Source organism: Protopterus annectens, chromosome 9.part0 (assembly GCF_019279795.1).
Source record: "Protopterus annectens isolate FY-2018-M chromosome 9.part0, PAN1.0, whole genome shotgun sequence".
NCBI lineage: Eukaryota > Metazoa > Chordata > Ceratodontiformes > Protopteridae > Protopterus > Protopterus annectens.
Genome location: NC_056743.1, coordinates 1056406060 through 1056430650, shown reverse-complemented (window position 1 = coordinate 1056430650; position 24591 = coordinate 1056406060). Strand labels below are relative to the sequence as shown.

The 24591-nt window shown below is 37.4% G+C and overlaps 1 protein-coding gene across 2 annotated transcripts in view; it reads left to right on the top strand.

Moving 5' to 3' along the window:
- The window catches only part of TESPA1 (thymocyte expressed, positive selection associated 1), a 280218-nt gene that overhangs the window by 203445 nt on the left and 52182 nt on the right, over positions 1 to 24591 (top strand). For both annotated transcript variants that reach the window (XM_044083864.1, XM_044083863.1), the window contains exons 9-10: positions 1455 to 1663; positions 11446 to 12731. In XM_044083864.1, coding sequence (XP_043939799.1) covers positions 1455 to 1663; positions 11446 to 12731 — 1495 coding nt within the window. The remainder of the gene's footprint in view (positions 1 to 1454; positions 1664 to 11445; positions 12732 to 24591) is intronic.

Here is a 24591-nt window from a genome sequence, read left to right as displayed (position 1 = left end):
ATTACCCTTTAAAGTGAAGGCTCATTCTACACGATCTGTGGCTACCTCAACTGCGTTTCAGGCTAGGATGTCTATGGATGACATTTGTGCTGCAGCAACTTGGGCTTCGCCTCATACCTTTATTAGTCACTACAAATTAGATCTGGTCTCTAGAGGCAGATCTTCCTTTGGTTCCACAGAGCTCAGGAGTATTTTCCACTGAGCCACCCAAGATCAAGGTGCTAGGACGCTGTCCCATGGGTAAGAATGAAGGCGAGATTGGACTAAATAACATCAAGAAGTTATGTACTCACCATAACGTTCGATGTATGTAGTCCATCTCGCCTTACATTCTTACTAACCCTCCCTCCTTACCCCTCCTGGAGTCTGTAGGTGTCTGTAGTCCTTTCTGTTGGGGTTGTTCTTCTTCTCAGTGTGTGTGTGGTGTGTGTGTGTGTGTGTGTGTGTGTGTGTGTGTGTGTGTGTGTGTGTGTGTGTGTGTGTGTGTGTGTGTGTGTGCGCTTGCAGCAAACAAGATCTGGGGAACAGACCTGTTGCATGATGGGATACCTCTTAGCCAAGAGAGAATTGAAGACTTCGAGCTAGAGTATGGCCGAGATGGAGCCGAGGTTCGGCTCCGAACCCACGTGTAAGAATGTAAGGCGAGATGGACTACATGCATCGAACATTATAGTGAGTACATAACTTCTTGTTTCCACACAGGGAAACAAGTAATTTGGCCATTACAGGGATTTTGCACTGTGTACAATGTAGAACAATCTTTGAGTTGGTATATTTAGTTGGGGGGTGTGGGTGGCACAGCCCCCACTTGATTTCTGTTTATTTTTTTTTTTTACTTTGGCCAATGGCATTCTTTCTCCGTGTGGTTTAAGTTGTCGATGTTTAGGTGTCCACGTTTAGGCGTTCAACAACCTAAGCAGTCGACAATGTAATATAAACCCTATTTATAGGGAAAGGATAAACACAGAATCCCAAGGAATACCAGGAGAAGAACTGCTCTTACTTTGCTTCCTTTAAAGAAGGTTCATGACATTTATATTATTCTAAAGTTTTTGCTTTCTTCAGTTGCACTGACAAGGGATTATTAGTGTATAAGACTGACACAGTATTTTGTAGAAATTTTAGTTTTCAAATAAGAAAATCAAGTCAAACTTCAGAAAACTCCAAATATTCCCATTTAATTTCAGTAGAAGTGAAATATTAGATATTTATTTATGATTTAGGAATAATGTATGTGCTGCTTTAATACAGTGAATAAGATGTTAAACTTTAAAAACTCAACAATAATTTGTTTTAAACAGCATTGTTTTCATAATTCCTCAGTCATTCAAAAATACTCAGGCAATATGGCATGATGATTTATTAGCCTTCAGTTCATTAACAGAATGCTAGATTTTGAATGTGATTGAATAGTTTAATTTATTTTCATTTGTTTTCTTCCCTCTTCTCGACAGTATCAAAGAATTCCTGGAGATATATCGGGAAGATCCAGAAATCACTCTGTATGATTTGGGATTTGGAAGAGAAGAGCCAAAAATCACAGCAAAGATTCCTGCTAGATTTTTCAACTTCCCTTCACAAGCTAACGGTATCAACTTCAGACTGTTTCTAGAAAGCCAGATAGAGCGAATATATTCAGAGGATCCCAGTCTGACCTTAGCAAGTGAGTGTAACATTATCACTTTGCTTTAGTTTTCTCAAAATTGAATCATGGGAATTTAATTTTTAAAAAGAAAGTTTATAGCCTGTGGGAGTTGAGTTCTTGCAATTGAAAGTATACAGTCAGATCACCTTCCAAAGAATTCTGCATATTTATAATTGAACCTGTGACTAAGCTCTCAGTGTATAAGGTAATGCTGAATGCATGCCAATAAACAATGTCTACATTTTGCCAGACTGTAAAGTTAGTACAGGTATGAATTATAGATACACTGTAGCTCTCTAAGGCTGAGATTCTGTAAGCTGGCTGTAGTGCTCATGGTCATGGTCAGCTCACTGTTGTTTACTTTGTGTGCACTGAGGGCCAAACCTCTTGAAGAATGAATCCATTGTGGAAACAATGCAAAGACTATCACTCATTAAATATTCCACTCGCAGTTGAAACACGGACTACAGGAAGTGCATGCAGGGCTACGTTGTGCTAAAGGGAACTCAAAGCAATAGCAGTGCACATTAATCATGTTTATACCTCTATGATGGTTATGTGGAAGCCTTAAAGGACTGTGATGCATATGTGCTGATCGATTGTTTTGTCTAAAATAGTCGCTGGAAATGGAATTTGGGAAAGTGATGAAAAGGGGAAGCAGGCAGAGGGCAGAACATAAGGCAAAAAATAGGGAATTAGTAGAATGGATATGGGAACATTTTTTATGGGTCAGGTGCCCATTATAGGGTCCCTATTAATTACTCGAATCGAACTTTAAAAAGTTTGAAGGTGAAAAGCAATGGCTCCATATGGTGCAGAATGGGCAAATTTCCCTTTTCTGCACTGAAGTGGAATCTCAAAGTTGGTATATTTAAGTAGCGGGGGTGTGGGGTTTGCAGGGGGGCATGGCCCCCTGCTCAAAGCATTGAGATAAGTTTTTTTTTTAATTATTATATTTTCGATGTTTCAAACTTCACTCATATGTTTTTGAACATACGAGGTTTGAAATTTTGAAACTTCAAATATATAATATAGACCCCACCATTATATATATGAAGCAAAGGTAAGTAAGGGAAGGGAAGGTAGTAAGGGAAATAATAATAAAATAATAGGGTTAGGTTAGGTAGCAAGGGAACATAAACAAGCATAGAATAGAGACAAGACTGACAGGGAGGTGCTGACCCAATGAGGGATGAGGACCACAACAGAGAAAGAGATATCAAACACATACAGGAAAGCTAATAGTGATGGGGAGGACTGGACAACAAACAGGGGTGGGCATGGGCACAATAGGGAGTGGAACATCAGTATGGGTGATAGGATGGGGTGCGCAGTAGAAGTCCCTGCCAGCTGTGACCCAGTGGGAGCATAGTTGCCATCCATGACAACCTCACCACTAAGCCATGGCTTTGATAGTAGAGCCAGTGTGGATCAGGGATGCAACTCAGTGAGTTGTCAGAAGAGGATTCCTAGGTGGTCAATGCAAGCATACAGCCATCTTAAGTCCCCCAACTATTTCCTTCAGCTGCCACTTGATGACACAGGTGTTGTATGCACTGTCTCTGCCACTTGCAGGTTGTATAACAGGAATTTCTATACCAAGTCTGGTAGCAGTCACCACTGAAGTTATTGTCTGAGTTGTGGAGGTGATAACAGCAGCTAGGTCCACTGATGATGGTGGTGTCAGTGGCAGTGGCATATTAGGCACTGGTAGTGGGCTGATAAGCCTTTGTGGTGGCATGAGTGCAGATCTGGGGGCTGATGCATTTATATGCAAAATAAATTAAAAGAAACAAAATAAAAGTAAATACATTTATATAATAGAAAAGATAGTGAGAAATGAGTAGGGGAAATGCAGTAGTGTAGTACAGTGCAAATACAGTAAAAAAATGTAGCTAAGATATAACCTTGTTGTGACTATGTTACATGTAATTGAATGTAATGGACAAGAAACACCCACCCCACAGTAACAATGATGTGGAAAATATACAATCCATAGGGGACATGGCCCACAGCCCTCACAACATGCAAACTGATAAAGCAATGCATTTACATGTTGATCTACATCTGCAGTCAAACTAAAGCATGCAGTAAAATATACAATAATATGTGTGACACAAGTGAAAAATTAAAGAGAAACCATGTATCTCAAGACAGTGTTAACATCTCAGCCCTGTGGGTGCTATAGTCAGAAGGACAGTTAAACACCCACTAAAAATTGTGTGTAATGCTACAATAAATGAACAAGGGTTAGGAATAGAATCCATAGCAATCAATATATGCAATGCATAAGTCCAAAGTTCAAGCCACTGGGCCACCTCCATAATCTGACTGAAGGTTGTAGTTAAACATGATTTAATGTCATCAGTCTAGGCAGATAAATAAAGAGCAGATGGGTAAAATTTGTACCACTGACATGGAGACCACAACTGTCACATAATTTCTCATGAAATATAGTATCTGTAGTACTGTGAAGCACAAAAACACAAAAGTTAACAACATCAGTGGTGTCAAAATAGTTCACCAAAGGGGGAGATGAACCCACTGACAGCATGACATCAGAACAATAGTGTCTTAAGATATTGAGCTAGATGCATAAGTCAAGAGAGGCCTGCACCCACAGACATTATCAACCATCCATAGTGCTACCATCAATATTGAATGTACAACCTAAGTGCCAGTACTGTAAACCTGTCTCCCTTTATGCAGAGCACTCCCTATATGGGCAGGTTTGTTTTGCACACAGTTATGATTACTCCTCTTGTGTCCTGTGTTTTCAAAAATAAAGAACCACTCTGGACACTTCATAGGATTTCAGTCTTGAAGAAACCCTATACTTATCCTGACTACAGCTCTAAGAAGTGACGTGTATTGTTAGCATATTCACTTATATGGCCTGTAGCAGGTATAGTCATTATGTCACTCCCTAAGACACTTCAGACCCAAGGCTGATGCGGTGATAAACCAGAAGTTAGAAAATAAGAGCTCAATAATGGGAAAAAATTCCAGCTCCAAGAAAGCCAATACTTTATTACAGCAAAGCTTTCAGATAGACATCCCTCTCCAGTGCATACTACAATCTATAACATTCTTTCAGTTTTATAAAACTAGATTAAGATCATCTGAGCACGGCCAACTAATCACATCATCTCTGCAATAATTCAATTAACCATTTTAACTTAAAGGCATAACAATTCCTTAAAAAACTTCCCTAAAAATGCTTAAAACATACTCTCAACTTAATTTATAAATGCATGCTGAGCATATACTTAGTAAATCTATCAAACTAATAAAATATTTATTACAAAGCATTATATTGCACTTATATATCCTACATCTTCAGAATGCTTATATGTATAAAAATGCAAACATGCGCATACATATACATTTAAAAGGCTAATGCAATTGCATTTGTTTGGTTGCTAGAACTGGCTTAATGCTTACCATGTTTTTCAACCCTGGTTGTACATCTGCTTGCAGTCTTAAAATCCATGCATATTCTTTATTCTCCAATAAGTTATTAGCATCATCCCCTCTTACTTGCTTATACACTGTTTCCATCACCATAAATATAAAGGTATGCTTAATGCCTTTCTCCAGAATGTGTTTACTTAACGCATTTTGCTGCATTTGTCTATGTAGCTCTGATTTATGTTCTATTATTCTTTCCTTTAGTTTCCTTGTGCTTTTCCCAACATAAAAAGAAGGACATTTTAGCAGGTTGCAAGCTATATTACATATGTATATAGTATTGCATGTTGCTGCTGTATATTTGAAAAAAAATTTTTTATTTGAAACTGGATGGACAAATATATTATTGTCCTTCATGAAAATATCGGTACAGCAGCTGCAATTCAAACATGGGTGCATACCTATTGTATGTATTTTTTGGATTTTCTCCTGATGCTTAAAGTCTTTATAGCATAGTTGCATTTTTAAGTTCTTTAAGTTCCTATATGTAAAGTTTGGCCTATTATGAAGTATCTGACGTAGTTCTGGCATGACCATGAAGATATTCCAATTATTCTCAATAATTTTAATTACTTCCCTAGTCTTAACATTATAAGTAGTTTGATATCTAATTTTATTTCCTCCCTGTGCTGACATAACAAACACTGAGAGAAAACATAGAAGACCTTAAAGAGTGTTTTAAAAAACGGAGTACTCACTTGCTTTACCAGAAAACTGGATGAGTATCTCATTTTCCTGATATGGAAAAAATGGATAAGTGTCAAATGTAATTCAGCCAGTGGTCATTTCTTAAAAATATACCTTTACAAGAAAGATGTGACTACAGAGTGAAGACTGGCCATTGTTATTGAAGCCAGAGCAGTTAGTGTAATTAAGCAGTTGTTCTTTTTTTGTTTGTAAATATTTGCTGCCTCTTTTCTGCAGGTTTATTTCAGTGTCAGGTCGCATTGATGTGATCCCGGATAGTTGAAGTACAGCTGTTGTACTAAGGAGTATTTGTGCATTACTGTTATGTGGCTGATATTTGATGCATAACTTGGTTAGGCCTACAGGAATGTTGGGCACTCAGTCAAAATAGTGAGTATGTGCTCAGGGGAAAACATTGTTTGAAGGAGATTTGTGGGCCACTCCCAATCATGATTTTCTTAACAGTTTTCCTTTATTGATAGATCAATGTCTGAGCAATGAGCTAATAAGAAGTATACCAAAGGGTCTGCTGATAAAAAAAGAAAGAAAAGCTGGATTCTCAGATACAGAGAGGGAGGTGCTCACTCAGGGACTCCATCACCATTGCCACTGTTTCTTTGGCTGGGATTAAGCTGACCAGGCCTACAGTGACTGCACCTGGAAAGATCTGTTGGTAGTAAGGATTATTCACATTGCGATGGTCTGATGCAGAGCCAGTGATAGTATTCATACTACACAATGGGCTGAACACCTGGCTTGAGAAGATATGTTGACAGGTGGAGTCTCTTCGGTCAAACCATCTCTGATGGAAACAGAAACGTTTCTAGTGTGTCTCAGGAGCACTGACACCTAAGCAAGGTCCCAGTCTGGTACTGGATGCCAGAACAAAGGTTAACAATTCACCAAGAATATCTACTGAAGAAATCCCAAATATGTACAGATATTTGTCTTCAGCAGCACATGTAGGTCCTCTACAAACATTTCTCTTTGGCCTAGTTATTCATATGGCTTATTTGGATTATATGTCCCATTTGTGATTTCTCTGGTCATAATATCATGGAGAATCCAAGATATGGAGATCATCCAGTTTAGGGACATTAGGATAGCATCTTTGTTGTTTGCAGATGATTTTGCCTTATTCGCTTCAGGTGATTGTGATCTCCACCACACACTATAGTAATTAAGTGTGAAGTACATGGGATGAAAACCAGCACCTCCAAATGGTCCAGTCACAGAAAAGTATAGATTCTCCTGTATGTGTGAGGTGGAAGCAGCTAGCACAGATGGAGAAGTTTAAATATCTTTGGGGTCTTGTTCATGACTGAAGGTGAAAAGAAATGTAAGACTGCCCAACAGATGGGATATGCAGCCATGGTACTGTAGGTGATGTACAAGCTCATGATGGTTATCTGAGAGTTCACTCATAGGGTGAAAGTCACATAATTTTCTTGGGTGGCAAAAGCCAGGGTACCTTTTTGGCTAGGCTTATGTAGGCCCTATGGCCAATAGCCTAGTACCTACCTATGAAGCTATGAACCTATGAACCTATGTGAATATTCAGTCTGTGTCCCAGTCCTCAACTAAAGGCATGACCTTTGGGGACTGGCAAAAAGGATGAGATCACAGAAACAAGTAGCAGACTTGAGTTTCCTTCACAGGGTAGCTGGGTTCTCTCTCAGACTACAGACATTGCACTTCCATATTGACAAGAGTCAGTTAAGGTGTTTTGGTAACCTTGTTATGTTATGATTGTACCTTTCTCTGGAGGAGGCATACTGGGTGCAACCCAGCAGGAAGAAACCCCTGGAGCAAATGCATTCTACGTATTGGGATTATATCATTCAAGTTCAGTTGGGAATAACAGGCAATTCCACAAAATGGGCTGAAGACTATTGCTGGCAATAGGAAAATCTGGTCTACCTGCTTTAGTTTGCTGCAACTGTGATTCTTACCACAATAAGCAGTTTAGATGTTAGCTGGATGGATGGATGGATGGATGGATGGATGGATGGATGGATGGATGGATGGATGGATGGATGGATGGATGGATTAACTGCATGAAAGAGAACATATTTATATGTAAGATATTCACTTCCTACAAACAGCACAAGTTTCAGTTTGTCATACCATCTCACCTGCCTGAGAGCTGTATTTACTATTATTTGTTTAGTATATTGTTACCAAAGTAACACAGTACTATGCAGACAGAAACCTAGAGCTAGTTTATCCATTACAGTAACATAGTGATGCTTAAATGATTCACAATGCATTATGAATGCTGTGTAGCACCGTTTCCTGATGGGTACAGTACTGCGATGATATCTGTCTCTTATTAAAGATCTGCGTATCTAACCATAACCTACAGTCTGACACATTCCATATACCCATGCTCAATTCCACATCTGAAAGTTCCTCAGGAAAAGTGATGCTCATGTATTGCTCCTTTGCTAAAGAAACAAAAATAGTAAATGTATTATGGAATTAATATGATTTTGATAGTTAAGGATAAGTGTATGTAGGGCAAGACCACTTCTTCATGACCACATACATACATCTAGCCAGGCCTTATTCTTTATCAGGGGTCATAAAAAGCTCCAAGGAGGTCATCCTGAGCATGGTTACCATGTCATCATTGTGACTGCAAGCCCTTCCTTGTTGTAGCAAACTGAACAGACTTTAATTTGCCACAACCTACTCCATGAAAGTTACTGATTACCTGGTAACTGATCTCTAATTACCAGACTTCTCAACAAAGCCCAGCTAGTCAAGTCTAATCAGCTCAGAAGACATTTTGGTTATGGCAAAATGTAATTTGTTTCAGGGTTCAGAAGCCTTGCAGTTTGTTATATAAGAAAGGAGGCATTCCTCTAAATGTGAAAGGATGGGGGTGTAAAAAGATTTTCCTGAATTTTCTGTTTGGTTTACAGACTTCAACTAACTGGGTAACACTGAGAAGGTATTTCAAACACAAACAACTTGCTGTGCTAGGGAATCCCAAACATTTTTGTCAGTAAGTAAATCTTCTCACAGGCTGACAATTCAATGATTCCTTCTACTCCCCTATCACTATCCAGACCTCTCAGTGCCAACTGTCAACCTCTGACTTTCTTCAGGAATTCAGGCACCTCCCTAGTACTACAACAAGTACTTCTCCCTCCAACTCACCCAGATCCCCTCCTTTTATTTCCTCTTCTATTTTAATAAAATTACTCACACACACCAAGAGCGCCTTCTAGAAACATACCCCTAGATGCATCCACTTGTATAGACTACATACTGCCTTGGTTTATATCACCCTACAAAGATTTCCTTACCACAACTCATCCATATGTTTACCTCTAATTAATTAAAAACACAGTGAAAGTCATATGGAAAACTGTTCTTGCTAAACCCAACATCTTCAGCTAGAAAATGTCTCCCACTTCCAACCAATCTCCATTCTCCCTACACTTGGCAAAATACTTGAAAAACTAATCTACAACCAACTGTCCACTTACAGTCAACAATACCTCACACTTAAACAACATAGATTCTGGGCTGGGTATAATACAATAACAGCACTGTGGTCACTTACAGATGAGGTCCTTCTGAACATGAAGGAAGGGAATCTTTCAGTAGCTTTCTTCATTGTCTACTTCCTGCTCCTTCACTCTGTCAAGAAACTGAAGTTAGTCCCAATGCAATTAGCTGGCCCCAACATTTCTTAACAAATGGGTATTTCAGAGTCAAAATAGACTTATCCCTATCACCTTCAGCAACCCTTACCAAAGGGGTGCACCAGGGATCCATACTAACTCCACTGCTGTTTTCAATCTTTATTAAAAAACTACCATCTGAACTCCTAACCTTCCTATTCCTCTTTATTGAGAAGGCATGGTTATCATTCAGTTTAGACTTTCACATTCAGCTATTCAACCCCAGCTTTAATCTGACCTCCGACCATAAACTTCTCTTTAAACCACTCCAAAAAAATACATATGATATTTGGAACCTCTCAAAAGTTGAAAAAAAAACACTTAAAAATCTCAACATCACAGATCTCAATGGTTCCCAATAAAAACATCCACATTCTTAAAATACTTAGATTTATGGCTAGATTAGTCACTTAACTTCCAAAGCCATAATGAAAACACAAGGAAAAAGACCAGTTCTGTTTACTGTGATCCTGGAAAATAACTCCTATATTCTCCAGACCAACCAGAGCTGCAATAGGTAAAGAGGATCTCCTTGCTCAGCTTGAATGTTGGCTCCCCATGATAGGCACAGCTGCTAAAAAAATTCATCCACTCTGCAGTCAACTGAATACAAAATATGCTGAATCATTTCTGATTCTCCTCTCAGGAACACCATTGCACCACCCCCTCCAAAGCTAAATGGCTACCAGTCTTGTACAGAGTAGAACTATTCCTAAGGTATTTTTTTAAGCTACTTTTAAGCTACTTTAGGCAGGCGCATTTCCAGCTCTTGCAGCCAAGCTCAATGAAAAAAAAATCCCCCTACAACCTTCACAACATTTCCCAATTAACACTTTTACTCCAGACACTCCACACCAAACTGTTATTGTTTCCCTATTCCTGCAACCAATCTCTGGCAATTCCTCCCCTTAACCTAAAATAAGTCTCCTCTTTCTCTGCTTTCAGAGCACAACTCAAAACACACTCCATCAAAAAATTGATTGCAAGTGCTTTTCCACTGGACACATGCCCTAACTCCCTCCACACGTGCATCACTTATACTTCAACGATCTCATCACACCTGCCTGCTGCTGCCCTCTCATATTTACTACTAAAATTAATGCACATTTATTTTTCTACTCTCTTAATAGTACTGGCAAAGTTTCAGTTGTCAATGGGATTCTATACCTTCTGTGATTACTCTGTGTTTATGAATTTGTCCTTACTTCATTTTTTTGGTGAATTTATTCGCCTAGCCTGTGCCTCCAAATGGTCTATTGTGATCAGTGTACTACCTTGGTAAACAAACTAACTAAATAAATAAAGGTTGGAGAGCCTCAGTACAATATTCATTATGCATTACTTTATGGCTTCATTTTAAATATGTAACATTTAGATAACAGCTTTAATCTATAGTTCATACCCTGTAAAAACAGTATTTATATTACGCTACTGATCCTCGTACCTTAACGGTGATATACTACAAGTAGTAAGTGAGTAAGTGACTCTGCTGAAACTAGTATTAATATTATTACTGATCCTCATACCTTAACGGTGATATACTACAAGTAGTAAGTGAGTAAGTGACTCTGCTGAAACTAGTATTAATATTATTACTGATCCTCATACCTTGTTGGTGATATACAAGTAGTAAGTGAATAAGGAGTCTGTTGCATCATTGTGAAAGTGCAACTAAAATACAAAAATAATGGCAAAGGATGTCAAGAATGGTGTCAGGTCCTTAGGGTTTTGTGGAGTGAGAGTTGTGTCAGCATTCATGTTATTAAGTCGAATATGTTCAAGGTAAGTATAGGACTTCATCAATGGTGTGTTAAGTCTGTTCTTACTGTGATTTTCCTGGACACATTATATGGTGATTGCATGCAAATAATCATAAATTAGACTAAATTATTATTAAAGCATTTCAATAGTAAATAGTAAAACTTTATGATCTATTTTTATTGCCAGGTCGGTTTCTTCAGATTGAGACTCTGACAGCAAGTGCCAATGCCTTGTACTCCCTATATTCACATGTTTCAAAGACACCGATACAAAAAATTGGTCCTGTAGCTGAATTTTCCTACTCCATGGACATACCAGGAATTAAGCTGATGAGTCCCAGGCAAGAACCCAAATCCCCAGTGGATCGTTTAAAGGAGATGGTCTCCAAAATGTGTCTGTATGGAGGATCAAAGGATACAGAATTGAAGAAGAATATCAGACAGTCTCCTAGAAAAGATTCAAAGAGACTAGAGAATCTAGGAGACATAGTAGAGGAGGGTCCGGGTTGCTTAAGTCCTGATAATATGCATTCAAAATCTGCAACAATGCAAGGTCATGTTAATCTAGAAGATTTCAGGATCAGATCAAATTTTAATCACAAAGCCAATGTCACTGTAGGGTCAATAGAGAAGTCTGGATCAATAAACACAAATTTGTCTTGTGAAGAAACAAGCATACAGTCACCGCACACAGGTTTAACCAGTTTAACTTTGTCTCAACCAGCTCAGGTTAGTACAGACTCTTCATTTGCAATATGTGAAAAAAACTATAATAGGAAATGTCTTTTCAGTTCAGAAAGTTATCAGGAAACTACAGATGATGAAAGTGACAGTGACCTTGAGGTGGACACAGATTCTTCAAATGGCAACGTGTTGATGATGTCCAATCATAAAGAGTTTGTAAAATCAATTTCAATATCCAGTGACAGAGATCTTCAGCAAAATTTTGCATCAAATCTGTTACAAAAAGAGTTGGATAAAAACAAAGAAAGGAATCCCAAAGTCTGCAGGGGGCCTAGCCTTTCATTATCCATAATTTCGCATGTGATAAAAAACAAACCATCTTTTGATAACTCCATTGGTAAAGATGTTCCATGTATGACTGACTTTAACCCAAGTACAATCAGATATACCAATAGGCATAAAGATTTCATGAGTAAAAGTTGGAAACATCAAATTTGTGATGAGGCAGTGGGGTTTGACATAACCACTTACCCAATGTCAAGACTAAACCAACATAGAAGCAATATCCGTGATTCCTTCAGAGATCATTGTGGACACGCCAATGATTTTCAAAGTGAGATCTACAACAGAATACTAAAAGTGGGTGAGCTAGGTAACAAAACCAAAGACAATTCATGCTCTGGACTGTACTACACTCGCACTTTATCTTTACCAGAGACTACATCCTTGAAATATGCCATACTAAAAAGTCCGTCTTTCAAACAGGAAAATTCATTTGACATGGAAGAGGTAAGTGAGAACATAAGGGCAGATTATGTCTTTTACCTTAAAGGTGTGTACTCCACTTTTATGTAGCTGTGGCTTCTGACTCCCAAACATCTAGTCTGTTACAGTGTATCTACTTATGGTAGGCCGGTGTTACAATGTGATTTCTAGTCATCAGGGACAATGGTAAAGGACAGCATCACCTGAATTTCCCAGTCATGAGAAATGTCTAACCTGATTTTTAGTCTTTTTTGATAGGCATTCTCTGCCTTTAATGTCCATAACATCAGCCTATAATTCTTAATATGACATGTATAAATATATACACATATCTGATATATCTATATATCTATATATCTATCTATCTATCTATATATATATATATATATATATATATATATATATATATATATATATATATATATATTTATATATGGATCTACTATATTTGGTCGAATTTCATTTGGTCGAAAATGATTTCACGCAGCCCACTTCACTGAAACCTCATTTGACTGAAAGCACATTTGGTCGAATTACATTTGGTCGAAAATGGTATTAAGCCCCTGCCCCACTGCAGTGTGACCCTGGAGTGAGAATATAAAGGTAGGGGGGGATGAGGGGCACAGCTCCCCACTTTGCGGGGGTGTAGGGGCCACATAATTGCAGTTTATGCACTATTATATACATGTTTATCCATTAAAAAATACATTAAAACATATAACATAAATAAAAATGTGTTGCAAAATGTGGGGGGGGGGCTATGCCACCCCCCCAATGTGGGGGGCTATGCCCCCACACCCCCCTAACTTTATATTCTTTCTCCAGAGTCGTACTGCAGTGGGGCAGGGGCTTAATGCCATTTTCGACCAAATGTAATTCGACCAACTGTGCTTTCAGTCAAATGAGGTTTCAGTGACGTCAGCTGCCTAAAATCATTTTCGACCAAATGAAATTTGACTAAAAGCAGTAGACCCATATATATATATATATATATATATATATATATATATATATATATATGAATACGGATATAAATATTGATATAGATGTAGATCTAGATATATACATGGTTTCCTTGCATTTTGTCAAAAGCATGTTTGGTAAACAAATGCTAGGGTTGGTATATAATACCAAATGTACAACTAGCCAAACGGTCAGAATGTTGATGGCATGTTTCATTAAGACAGGTGAGTGGAATTTGGAGGGGGAAAGAGTATTTCTGCATGTGTCTGGGAGTTAGACTTAGGACCTGGGATAGGTGATGGGATAGGTTTATTATATTAGTGTGCGATTGTGTGTATTTTATGGTTAGGATTGGGGTTAGGTAAGGGGATAATTGTAGTCTTGGTAGCATGCATATGGGTATGTTTGTGTCCAAGTGTGTCTTATATAGTGGTACTACTTGGATTTTGAAATGTTACAAAATCAGATTTTTCTAGATTGAAGAGTTGCTTTATGTATGACTTTCAAATGTTGGTCATGCTTGCCAACCACCCCTTCCAAGCACTGTTCTTCACAAACAATTTCTTTCTGATATATTCTTTGATAAAGGGCTTTCCTTGTTTGTAATTAAATATTTTAACAGTGTAGTTTCTGGTCTACATTTGCCACTTTAACTCACGTTTTTTTCATCTTCCACAGGAAGACTTTCATGACAACCACATAAACTCTCTACTTTATTATCTGCAGTTTCTTTCCTTACACACTGTAAGGTAACACTTTCATTTTTTTATTGGTGTGCTTTTGGTACTTGACTTTGTCATTGTCTTTTCTTTTACTGCATTATTCATTTTGCTTTGTCTTTGTCTTTGTTTTACTCAGAGGTAGAGCTAGTTTATTTGTACCTGTTGCCATTACCCATTTTGGCACCCCTTCAAAGAAACAAGAGGAAAGCCCTTCAAAACTTGAAGGCAAAAACAAAAAGTAAGAAAGAGAAATCTTCTCAGCCCTGGAAGAGCAAAGGGAAAAAACTTCTATCTTTACTCTAAACTGTAGCAATCTGCAACTGTTTATACCAAACAGGAAATACTACAGTTCTTCACTTTTGCCAAAAAAAAAGTTCTTTCTTTACTTTAAAGTGTAGAATACTGCTTTTTGTATTTGTAGCAAGCAGTCACTAGAGTTTATACCACACACACAGAGTGGTACAGTGGTTCAGTTTTGCCACAAATACAATACCGGCACTTAGTAGTCAGTTTGCACTGAAGAGCTTTCATGATAGGCCAACTGCACCCCCTCCCCAATGCTTTTCACGCATGGCGGCTTCCCCCTTTGCCCCACCCTAGCAGCACTACTTGTTTTACTGCATTCTTTACTTCAGTTCAATGTGCTTTGTTTATTTTCTATTACTGCATTAGCTGAACCTAACTTCCTATAGGGTTCTTAATAAACTTAATCCTTGGTACATTTTTAATTAACTTGCACTAAGATTCATTATTTAGAATTTATTTATTTATTTATTCATTTTATTTTACATTTGTTGGCAGGGATAGTCCGACTGGATACATGTCCATTTTCAGCAGAGGCCCGGGGAGAAAAGCTCCAAGATAATAATTCACATTGAACATTTAGTAAATTCTAGTTTCAAGCAGATTACAGTCATAAGCAATACCAGCATTTAGCACATATAGTACTAACTTATTATAAATCACTTTACAAAACTAACATTATTTTCAAAGTTAAACATACATAACATTACATTTAGGTTTAAGACACACTGAGCAGCAGTTATATAATTGACCCTTCCTGAAATGGAGTGGTAGAAAAAAGTTAGAAGTAGTTGAAAGTAAGGCACCTAAGAAATAGAGAGGTCACTAGTCAGGGTTAGTGCAAGGACATAACCAATGAGTTTTGATGTATTTCTTGAGTTTGTTTTTGAATTGAATTAGTGAGGGTTCTAGGGTCAAGTCAGCTGCTCAGCTGGGAGTCTGTTCCATATTTTTCCAACAGAGTTGGCAAACAGAGAGTCCCTAGCTGAGTAGTTGGATTTGTATGTTTGAACTAGGAGTCTAGTGGATGATTGCAGTGGCCGGGTGCTGGTGTAGGGGCTGATAATATTTTGTAGTGCAGGTGTATTTTCTGGTTGGTAAAGGACTTTATGTGCCACTATTAGCTGGTTGAACTGCAGTAGGCTTGGCAGTTCAAGCCATCCTAGGCGATTTAGGTTGTGACAGTGGTGTGTCCGTTAGGCTGGGCCAGTAGCAAATCTGGCAATGTGGTTATAGCAGGATGATAGTTTATTAAGATCTGTTTTGTTTAAGTTGGAGAATAAAGGTGAGGCGTAGAGAAGAGTTGATAGTAGATGGGAACGGCCAACTGTAGTTCTAGCAAGTGGGGTAAGGAAAGGTTTGATTCTGTAAAGAGAGCCAAGATTTTATTAATAGTTTTGATAGTTTGATTGATATGCACATCAAACTTCAGGTTGTTATCAACTATGACACCCAGTAGTTTAGTTTGGGCTTCTAGGGAGATGATAGTACCATTGTTAGCAGTTATGTTGAAGGATGGCAGGGGGGTCCTGCATGTTGGGGAGAAGAGGAGCAACTTAGTTTTGTTGGGGTTTAGGATTAGATGTTGATTGGAGAGCCATTTTTCCACTGTATTGAAGGTATTTTGGGTTAATGTGAATAAAGTAGCTGGTGAGGTGTCAGAACAAATCAAGGTGGAGTCATCCGCATATTGATTGCAGGTAGCAATCGGGATGACTGAATGATGGTCTTTGATAAAGATAGAGAAAAGAAGGGGTCCTAGTATCGAACCATGGGGGACTCCTAATGTGATGGGTAGGCAAGATGATAGCTTGTCCTGCCAAAGGACTGCTTGTTGCCTGCCCAACAGGTAGGATTGAAACCACTGGAGTGCACAGTTGTTTAAGGAGAAGGCCTTTAAGGTATTTATAAGTATTTTGTGGTCAACCATGTCAAAAGCCTTGGATAAATCTAGAAAGAGGTCTAGAATGCTTTTTATATTGTTACTTTTACTTTTATTAATGACTCTTCACTTTTATTAAAAGCTTTAGTGTTTAACAGTTTGATTTTTGCAACAGTTTTCCTCTAAATTTTTGCCATCTATTTGTTCTCACAACTTTTTACTTAGCTTTTGTACTAGTTATACGTAAGTCATTTAGTGTTGCTGTGGATTCCCTTTGCACAGCATGCATTATTAAACTTTTCATTGAATCATGTGCTTCTCACATAACTCGTACTTCTGCTGTGGAACTTTCTTTCTGCACCAGAAACCTCTGACACACAGTAGTCTGCTTTTCTAGCCTTTCTACTAGACTTTACATTAAAAGCCTGCTTCTCCTTTATTCACAACATCTCATCCACCGTTGGAGCCATGACCTTTTTCAAACTCACAAATTCTTGTGTCTTATCTTCACTACCCTGGAAGGCACCATTTTAATTACAGACATTTTGGTGTAAGCCATACTTTATAAACTCAGAAAACTGTATATTTATACTCTTTGCGTAAGGTACATGCTTTGCATCCAGTACTGTTCTTTTGAAAGTCTGTATGATTTCCACCCAGTACAATCCATTTTGAATCCACGCTCCATTTAAACCACTATTACTTAATGTCCTAAGCTTATTTAGTCAATTTAGACAGATTTTTAGTTATGGCATCTGTTTGCTTATACACATCTGCAAAGCCTTGTTCAAATCCTCCTTTGAATGCGAGTCCTAATTCTTTATGCATTTTACTTTCTAGTTGCTCAGGTCAACTGTCAGCCCTTTCTTGACTTTTTTAAACATCAGCCACCATATATTTTATTAGGTCTCCTTTTAATTGTGTTTCCATTTGTACACTCTTTTCAAGCTCCACTTGGTTTAATTTCTCACTTAGCTCAGCAACAGCACCCATCATTTTGCATTTCTGTTATGTTCCCCTTAGTGAAGTTTTTAGTAAAATAAAGTTAATTTCCAACTTGTGACATCTATGCACACATATATGTCTGTATTTGTGCATCATTCACTATTCTGAATTCTGTTTTACATTAAAACAGAAGTAGGCTGCCATGTTTTATCACTTCCTGTTTTGTCAAAAGCAGAATGTACATGTTAGAGTGTGACTGCTGATCAGCGAGGTCAAGAAATTGTCTCATCATCTTCACTGTTATAAAATGAGGAAATCAGTATAACTAAAACTAAAAGGGTAGGGGGCTAAAAGGGTAGGGGGGAATGAATTTCCACTCATTCCCACGGTGTTTGGAATTCCAAAGGTGTACAAAAATGTGCACCATCCACCATATACGCTTATAGTGGCTGGACAGAACAGCTCAACACATTCCCTAGGGGGTTTTGTAGATAGATTGGTCAAAGGGACCTTAAGTTCAGTCCACCATGTAATTAAGGACTCTTGGGACTTTTTGACTAGACTTAAAGCACACTATTTTACTGAGAGTACTGGGTTTTCTACCATCAATGTGGTTGATTTGTTTAGTTCTATTCCACACCAGGTGGGGCTTGAGATGTTTAGTGAGGCATTACTGGAATATACTAACCTTGGTAACACCCTGGTTAATTTTATTATGGAAGTTATGGAACTTATACTCCAGAATAATTTTCTCACCTTTGAAAACGAGTATTTTAAACAAGCTAAGGGAGTGGCAATAGGGCCAGTTGTGCCCCCATTTATGCCAACTTAGTTATGGCAAGGTGGGAAGAGCATTTTGTTTTCAGTGCTAGGTTTAAACAGGAATGGCTGTTCTATGGATGTTATTTCTATGATATTTTCATTTTGTGAAAATGTGATAGATCGGTGGCGGATGAATTTGTTGAACACATTAATGGGGTTTGTTATTATTTTGAATTCACTCATAGTTTCAGTACAGACAGTATTAACTATCTTGATGTTAATATCACAAGAAATGTTGAGTTGGGTACGTTTTCATCAAAAGTTTATCATAAACCCACTTATTCAAATTGTTTTTTGAGGTTCAACAGTAACTACCCCTATCACATTAAGAGAAATCTTGTCCGAGGGCAGATGATTAGAGGGGTGAGAATGTGTTCCACCAGGGTGAATTTGGAACAGGAATTTGCTACTTTGGTGCGGATGTTTGTTTCAAGGGATTACCCTGACTATTTGGTTCAAGAATTGCGTTTGGAAATTTTAGAGGGTTGGGGTTCTAAATTTAAGCCCCTGCTTGGGCAGGATGAGGTGACATTAAGACCCCAATGTGACACACTCTATATAGACAAAAGTTCATGCACCAATTTGGGTTATTCTAATTTCATGATGACTCAGTTTGGCTCATTTGGTATGAAGGTGAGAAACATACTGGGTGATTTTGAAATGTAATAGTGAAGTTGTTGGTTCTTTGGGGAAAGGTCCGACCTTTACCCATAAGGTTGGTAACATCTTGAAATTCTTCTTTGAACACCTGATTGTTAGGAGAGATGAAAGGGGTACAAGACCATATGGTTGATGTAACTATTGCACATACGTGGTCAAAGCATTGGATATGGAGGTGGGGGACCCTATTTTTAGGGTCATGTTAGCTGAAGGTAATTGCAACACTTGTGGATTTGTTTACCTTAGTGTTTGCAGTACCTGTAAAGGGTTTTATATAGGGAAGACAGAGAGCTCCCTCAAGAAGAGAATCTAGGAACACATATATGCAATTAATACTAAAAATATAAATAATGCTCTTTGTAAACATTCTCTTACTTGTGTAGGTTTTACAGGTTTCAGATTTAGCATTTTAGAAATTGTTCCTAGGAATCCTAGAGGGGGTAACTGGGGCAATCAAGTAGATAAAAGTGAGCTGAAATGGCAGCTTCATTTAAACTCATATCAACCACCTGGGTTAAATGAGCATGTGTCTCTGAAACCCATTTTGGTGGAGAGAGCTGCTAACTTGCAATAGATTTTTAAATGTATTTTTACATGTTTTACTTATACTGTATTTTTTATTAGGACATTGTATTTTTAAATCACACATAGTACGTTTATTGATTGTACTATTTAAATAGTTATGGCTACAATTATTGTTTGATTTGATAAAGTCTGCATTTGAGACAGATGAAAGTGCTTATCTGTACTGTTTGTTACCTATCTGTTGGATCGTTTTATCGTTTGTGTGGAATTCAACATTAAATTCTTTCATTCAACTAGATTCATCCTTTTCATTTGGAATTCTTTTCTGCTGCTGGTTTGGTGCTTTACTGAGTGGTTGTTTGGTCTTCTGAGTTTTTTAAATATTACCAGACTTTCTTATCTCTTAATCTCCCGTCAAAGCTTATTCCATAATGCTATGACTCTTAGTGTCAAATATGAGTATCTGTTATTTCTGCTAAACTTGAGAATGTGAAAACTTGGCTTGTATTTCTTAATTCCATTTCCCCCAGAAGTAAATAACACTTTGAAAGAAATTTTCATGAAATTCTTTGTATCCAAGTATAACTCACCCCCCCACCACCACCACCACCCCTATAGAACAGTAAATCACAGTACGTAAATTAAGATGTTTCTTTTCTTTAATTGTTTGGACATACAAATACAGAAGATATTATTGTATTCTAGAATATGATACAAATACATTTTGAATAATGCGGTAACCAATGTCTGTTCCTTCCTATTACGTTTCTTATCTTTATGCTCAGTTGTTTCATTGATCTCTATAAATTATAATGTCAACATGCTGTTCAAATTTGAAATTATTGGACGCAATAATTCACAAATCTTTGTAATAATTATCTACCATTAATATGTCTAATCCCATATGCATAGGTTTCATTATGTAGGGCTTTCCGAAATAATTTTTGAAGCATTTATAATAAACTCCCTGAAATTCATGCTTGGATAGGACAATACACTCATGATATCCTACTAACCTCTGAAACCTGGTTAAAGCCCCCAGATAAATATGAAGAGATCCTTCCCCCTTGCTACAACATCCTAAAAATGAATAGAAAAATTTAAAAAGCAGGCAGGGAGGCTGTAATTTACAAAAATAGTGTGGAGGTTACACTCAACCACATTAGCATCCTAACATTTGGCAAAGCTGAAATATTAATTTCCATTCTAAAACTTAATAACCATAAGTACATAGTTATCATAGGGTTAAATGTTCCACCCAGAAATAATATTACAGTACTACAGGATATCCTATCCTGGATTTGTCTAAATATGAAACAAGAAACAATTGTTATGGGATGTTAACAATGACTAGCTTACCATTAACTTAAACCATCCCTCAAACACAACTCAAATTCTGGGCTTCACAGAACAAGTCAACTCACCAGTCAGGTCCATCAAAACATTAAACAAGTAATCTATACTATACTGGATTCTCATATCAGCAATAAAAACAGTAGTAGAATGTGACACTCTGCTGGACTGTGTCAGTAACCACTTGTCTAGTTAGTCAAAGATAAAACACACAACCCTCACAAACACCATTATAACAGTGTAAACATCTTTCTAAATTCAGTGCTGGAACCCTTATCAACTACATAAAACAATGCAATTGGGAATTACTTAAAACACTTTATTCATCAACTGCTACAGATAACTTGCCAGGCTTATTGTTGTGCAACCTAAAAAAAACCTACTATTGCACAAACAGTAAAACTATTTTTAATAGGCATCTATACTACAATCAAGTCCCAGCAGTGTGGAAGAGATTTCATATAATACCTATATGACATACCTGGCAACAGACAATTCTGTAAATGAATTCAGTAACAACTTCTTTAACATCTTAGAAAGCCTTCAGCCTCTTAACATCCAACGCCCCAGCATAATAAGAAGATTATGAAACCAATAGATAAAGAATAGAAAACATGTATTTGTAATAAAACCTCTGAAAATCTACATAAAATACAGACATCTCAGAAAGCAAGCAAAATACCTTACCAAACATGAAAAGAAACCCAGGTATACCCAACTTTTGCCCATATTAACCCTGATAGAGGCATTTAACACACACCCTCAGGCTTTCCATCTAAGGGATTCATACCTATTCTGTTTAACAAACATTTTATTCCAGCAGTTATATTTCTGCTTACAGATGGAGACAGGCCTACCCTCAATGCCTCATTTTACTATAATAACCACCAGGCCACCTTGTCTTTTTAACCTATATCAACCTAGACCATCAAAAAACAGTGCAACCTAAAACCAACAGCCTTAGCTCCAAATCAAATGCCCTCAGAATACCTTAAGATTGTAACCAAAACTGTAGCTTGCATAATCTCCATACTCAAAAACTGCTCTGTTACAGAACACTATGTTGTACAGTTATGGAAGAAATCCTATATTTTGCCTCTGCATAAGGGTGCATCATCTACTGATCTCTATAACTACCAGCCCATATCAATATTGCCCCATTATCAAAATTACTAGAAAAAATGCATAACTCAGTTTATTACAGATAAAAATCTCTTTGCTCCAACTCATCATGATTTCCAGCCAAATCACAGCACAACTTCTGCTTTACTGTGCTTTAACAATTTAATAAACCAAAAAATAAATAATGGCAATCTTATCTCTACTATTTCCATGATCTGAATAATGCCTTTGATACTGTCTGTCATCAAACACATGCAAAAACGTCTACTTAAACGTTCCTCTCTAGTTTTCAAAGCTACATATCCAATAGGCAGTAATCCATTAAATCATGGCAACAAGATTGTTCTTCCTTCTCTCCTGTCTCAGTTGATATCCTTAAATTCGTACCATGACTATTCAATCTTTTCATCAATGATCTGCATGCCGCATCCAGACCCACATCTATCGTGCAGTATGCTGATGACTCCACTCTATTCTGCTCAGGCAAAACTCTTATCTTTACTTCAAGAAATCCCACAAGCTTTCTAAGCTGTCATATCTTAGTTAGAAACTCTCAACTCTTCTTAGAAATCACACAAGCTTTCTAAACTGTCAAATCTTGGTTTGACAACTCTCAGCTCCTCTTAGAAATCGCACAAGCTTTCTAAACTGTCAAATCTTGGTTAGATAAGACTCAACTACTCTTAGAAATCACACAAGCTTTCTAAACTGTCAGATCTCAATTAGACAGCTTTCAATTCCTCCTAAACCTCTCAAAAACTAAACTAATGATATTTATCCTCAGACAGCTAAGCAATCATAAGCATTTCTATAACATCAAAAGATGGAACATAAATTGATCTCATTACTCATTCCAAGCTATTAGGTTCATCTTTGATAAACACTTAAATGTTCACAATCATATACTGCAGATACCTCAAAAAACTCACCAGAACTAGGTTCCCATTGCAGAATAAAACCTTTCTGGCTAGAAAATTTATTGCAACTGCACACCTACTTCTACCTCTGCTTTATTAATTTCTCCATGCTTACCAGTCTTGGTTCCACCCAATCTGCCAAGCCTGAGCAATGCTAGAATAAGGTTGCAAAATTTGCCTCAAATCTACCATATAGAGCATACCACCACTCTGCACTCAGGCAAATAAACTAGATAGAACTCCCCCACACTAACTTCTCTCACAACTAATAATAATCCACAAAACTATCCATCACCCAAAAAATGTTCAAGCCTGAACAACATTATTCAACGTTACTTCCTTAATAAAACAGTTCAATCTACAGATAAAACTCTTATGCTCTCTATCTAACTCCAACAACCTATCATGTATCTTCAAACTGCATAGCTTAGCAATGGAACAGCATCCCTCTCCATCTGAGACAACTAAATAGCCAAATGCCTATAAAACCAAAAGAAAGAAAAAAAGAAAAAAAAAATGATAAATACCAGGCTGTGTACATGTGATCCACCAGACTAACTCTGCAGTCACTCATCCCTCTCTCAGAACTATCTCAGTCTTATCTTGGCCTAACTCTGTTTTTTTTTCCTCTTTTTCATTTTTTATCTTCTACCTTTTTCTTTATTTCCCCACCCTGACTTCTTCCTAAGTCTCAGTATACCAATAGATCATATTAACGAAGACCTAATGAAATACTCTTTACAGCATTGTTACTTAGCAAATGTTATATTGATTTATTCTTAATATAAATTTGTTTCGTAGTATGCCTTGTATTTTCCAGTGTCTTCTTTTATACTTTGTCATTCTTTGCAATATTTTATATTTGTCTGTTCAGGTTCTTTAGAGCTGTAATGTATCTGTGCATATTCATCGACTGTCATATATTATTAACGAGCTTTGCTTCCCAGGCCTCTGCTGAAAAGGAGTGTACTGCCCATATGGACTATCCTGCTAAGCAAATGCAAAATAAATAAATAAACAGATTTACACTGCATTTGTCAGCGCTGTGATTTAGGCCAGTTAACACAGACCAGTTACAAATATCTGATGTATCTATTTATAATATTGAATTCAATGTCAGTTGGAACAATGAAACGTGGCTTACAATTATCATCATATTTTCTGGTCCAACATTTCTTGTGTCTCAGAATAGATGTAAAAGCAATGTTAAACAGAGCAGGGCCCAAAACTGAGCCTTTTGGAGCTCTTAAAGTAACTGGTTCATATTCTGATGTGTGGATTAAACTTTGCATCCATTAATATTTTTTAATTGATGGGAAAAGGTGAGAATCAAAGGGTTTTACAAGTTCTAAGCAGATGAGGGCTGAGGGGGTGGCCTAATGGTTAAGGTGCTTGCCTTGCAAGAACAAGGTGCAGGGTTTGAATCTCACAAGGGATAATTGGCTAGGCTTAAAATGACTCACAAGAGCAGTTAGCTTAGTACTAACCTATGACTCCTGATTTTCATAATCCCAAGTTACTAGCTGTACAAATGTTATCATAAAATCCTTAAAGTTTGGTAACTGTTGATCTACCACTAATAAAAATGTGCTGATTAATGTCTAGTAGTACCATTTAGTTTTTTTTTTCATTCATTGTATCACTAAGGCACCTCCCAAAACACTTAACTA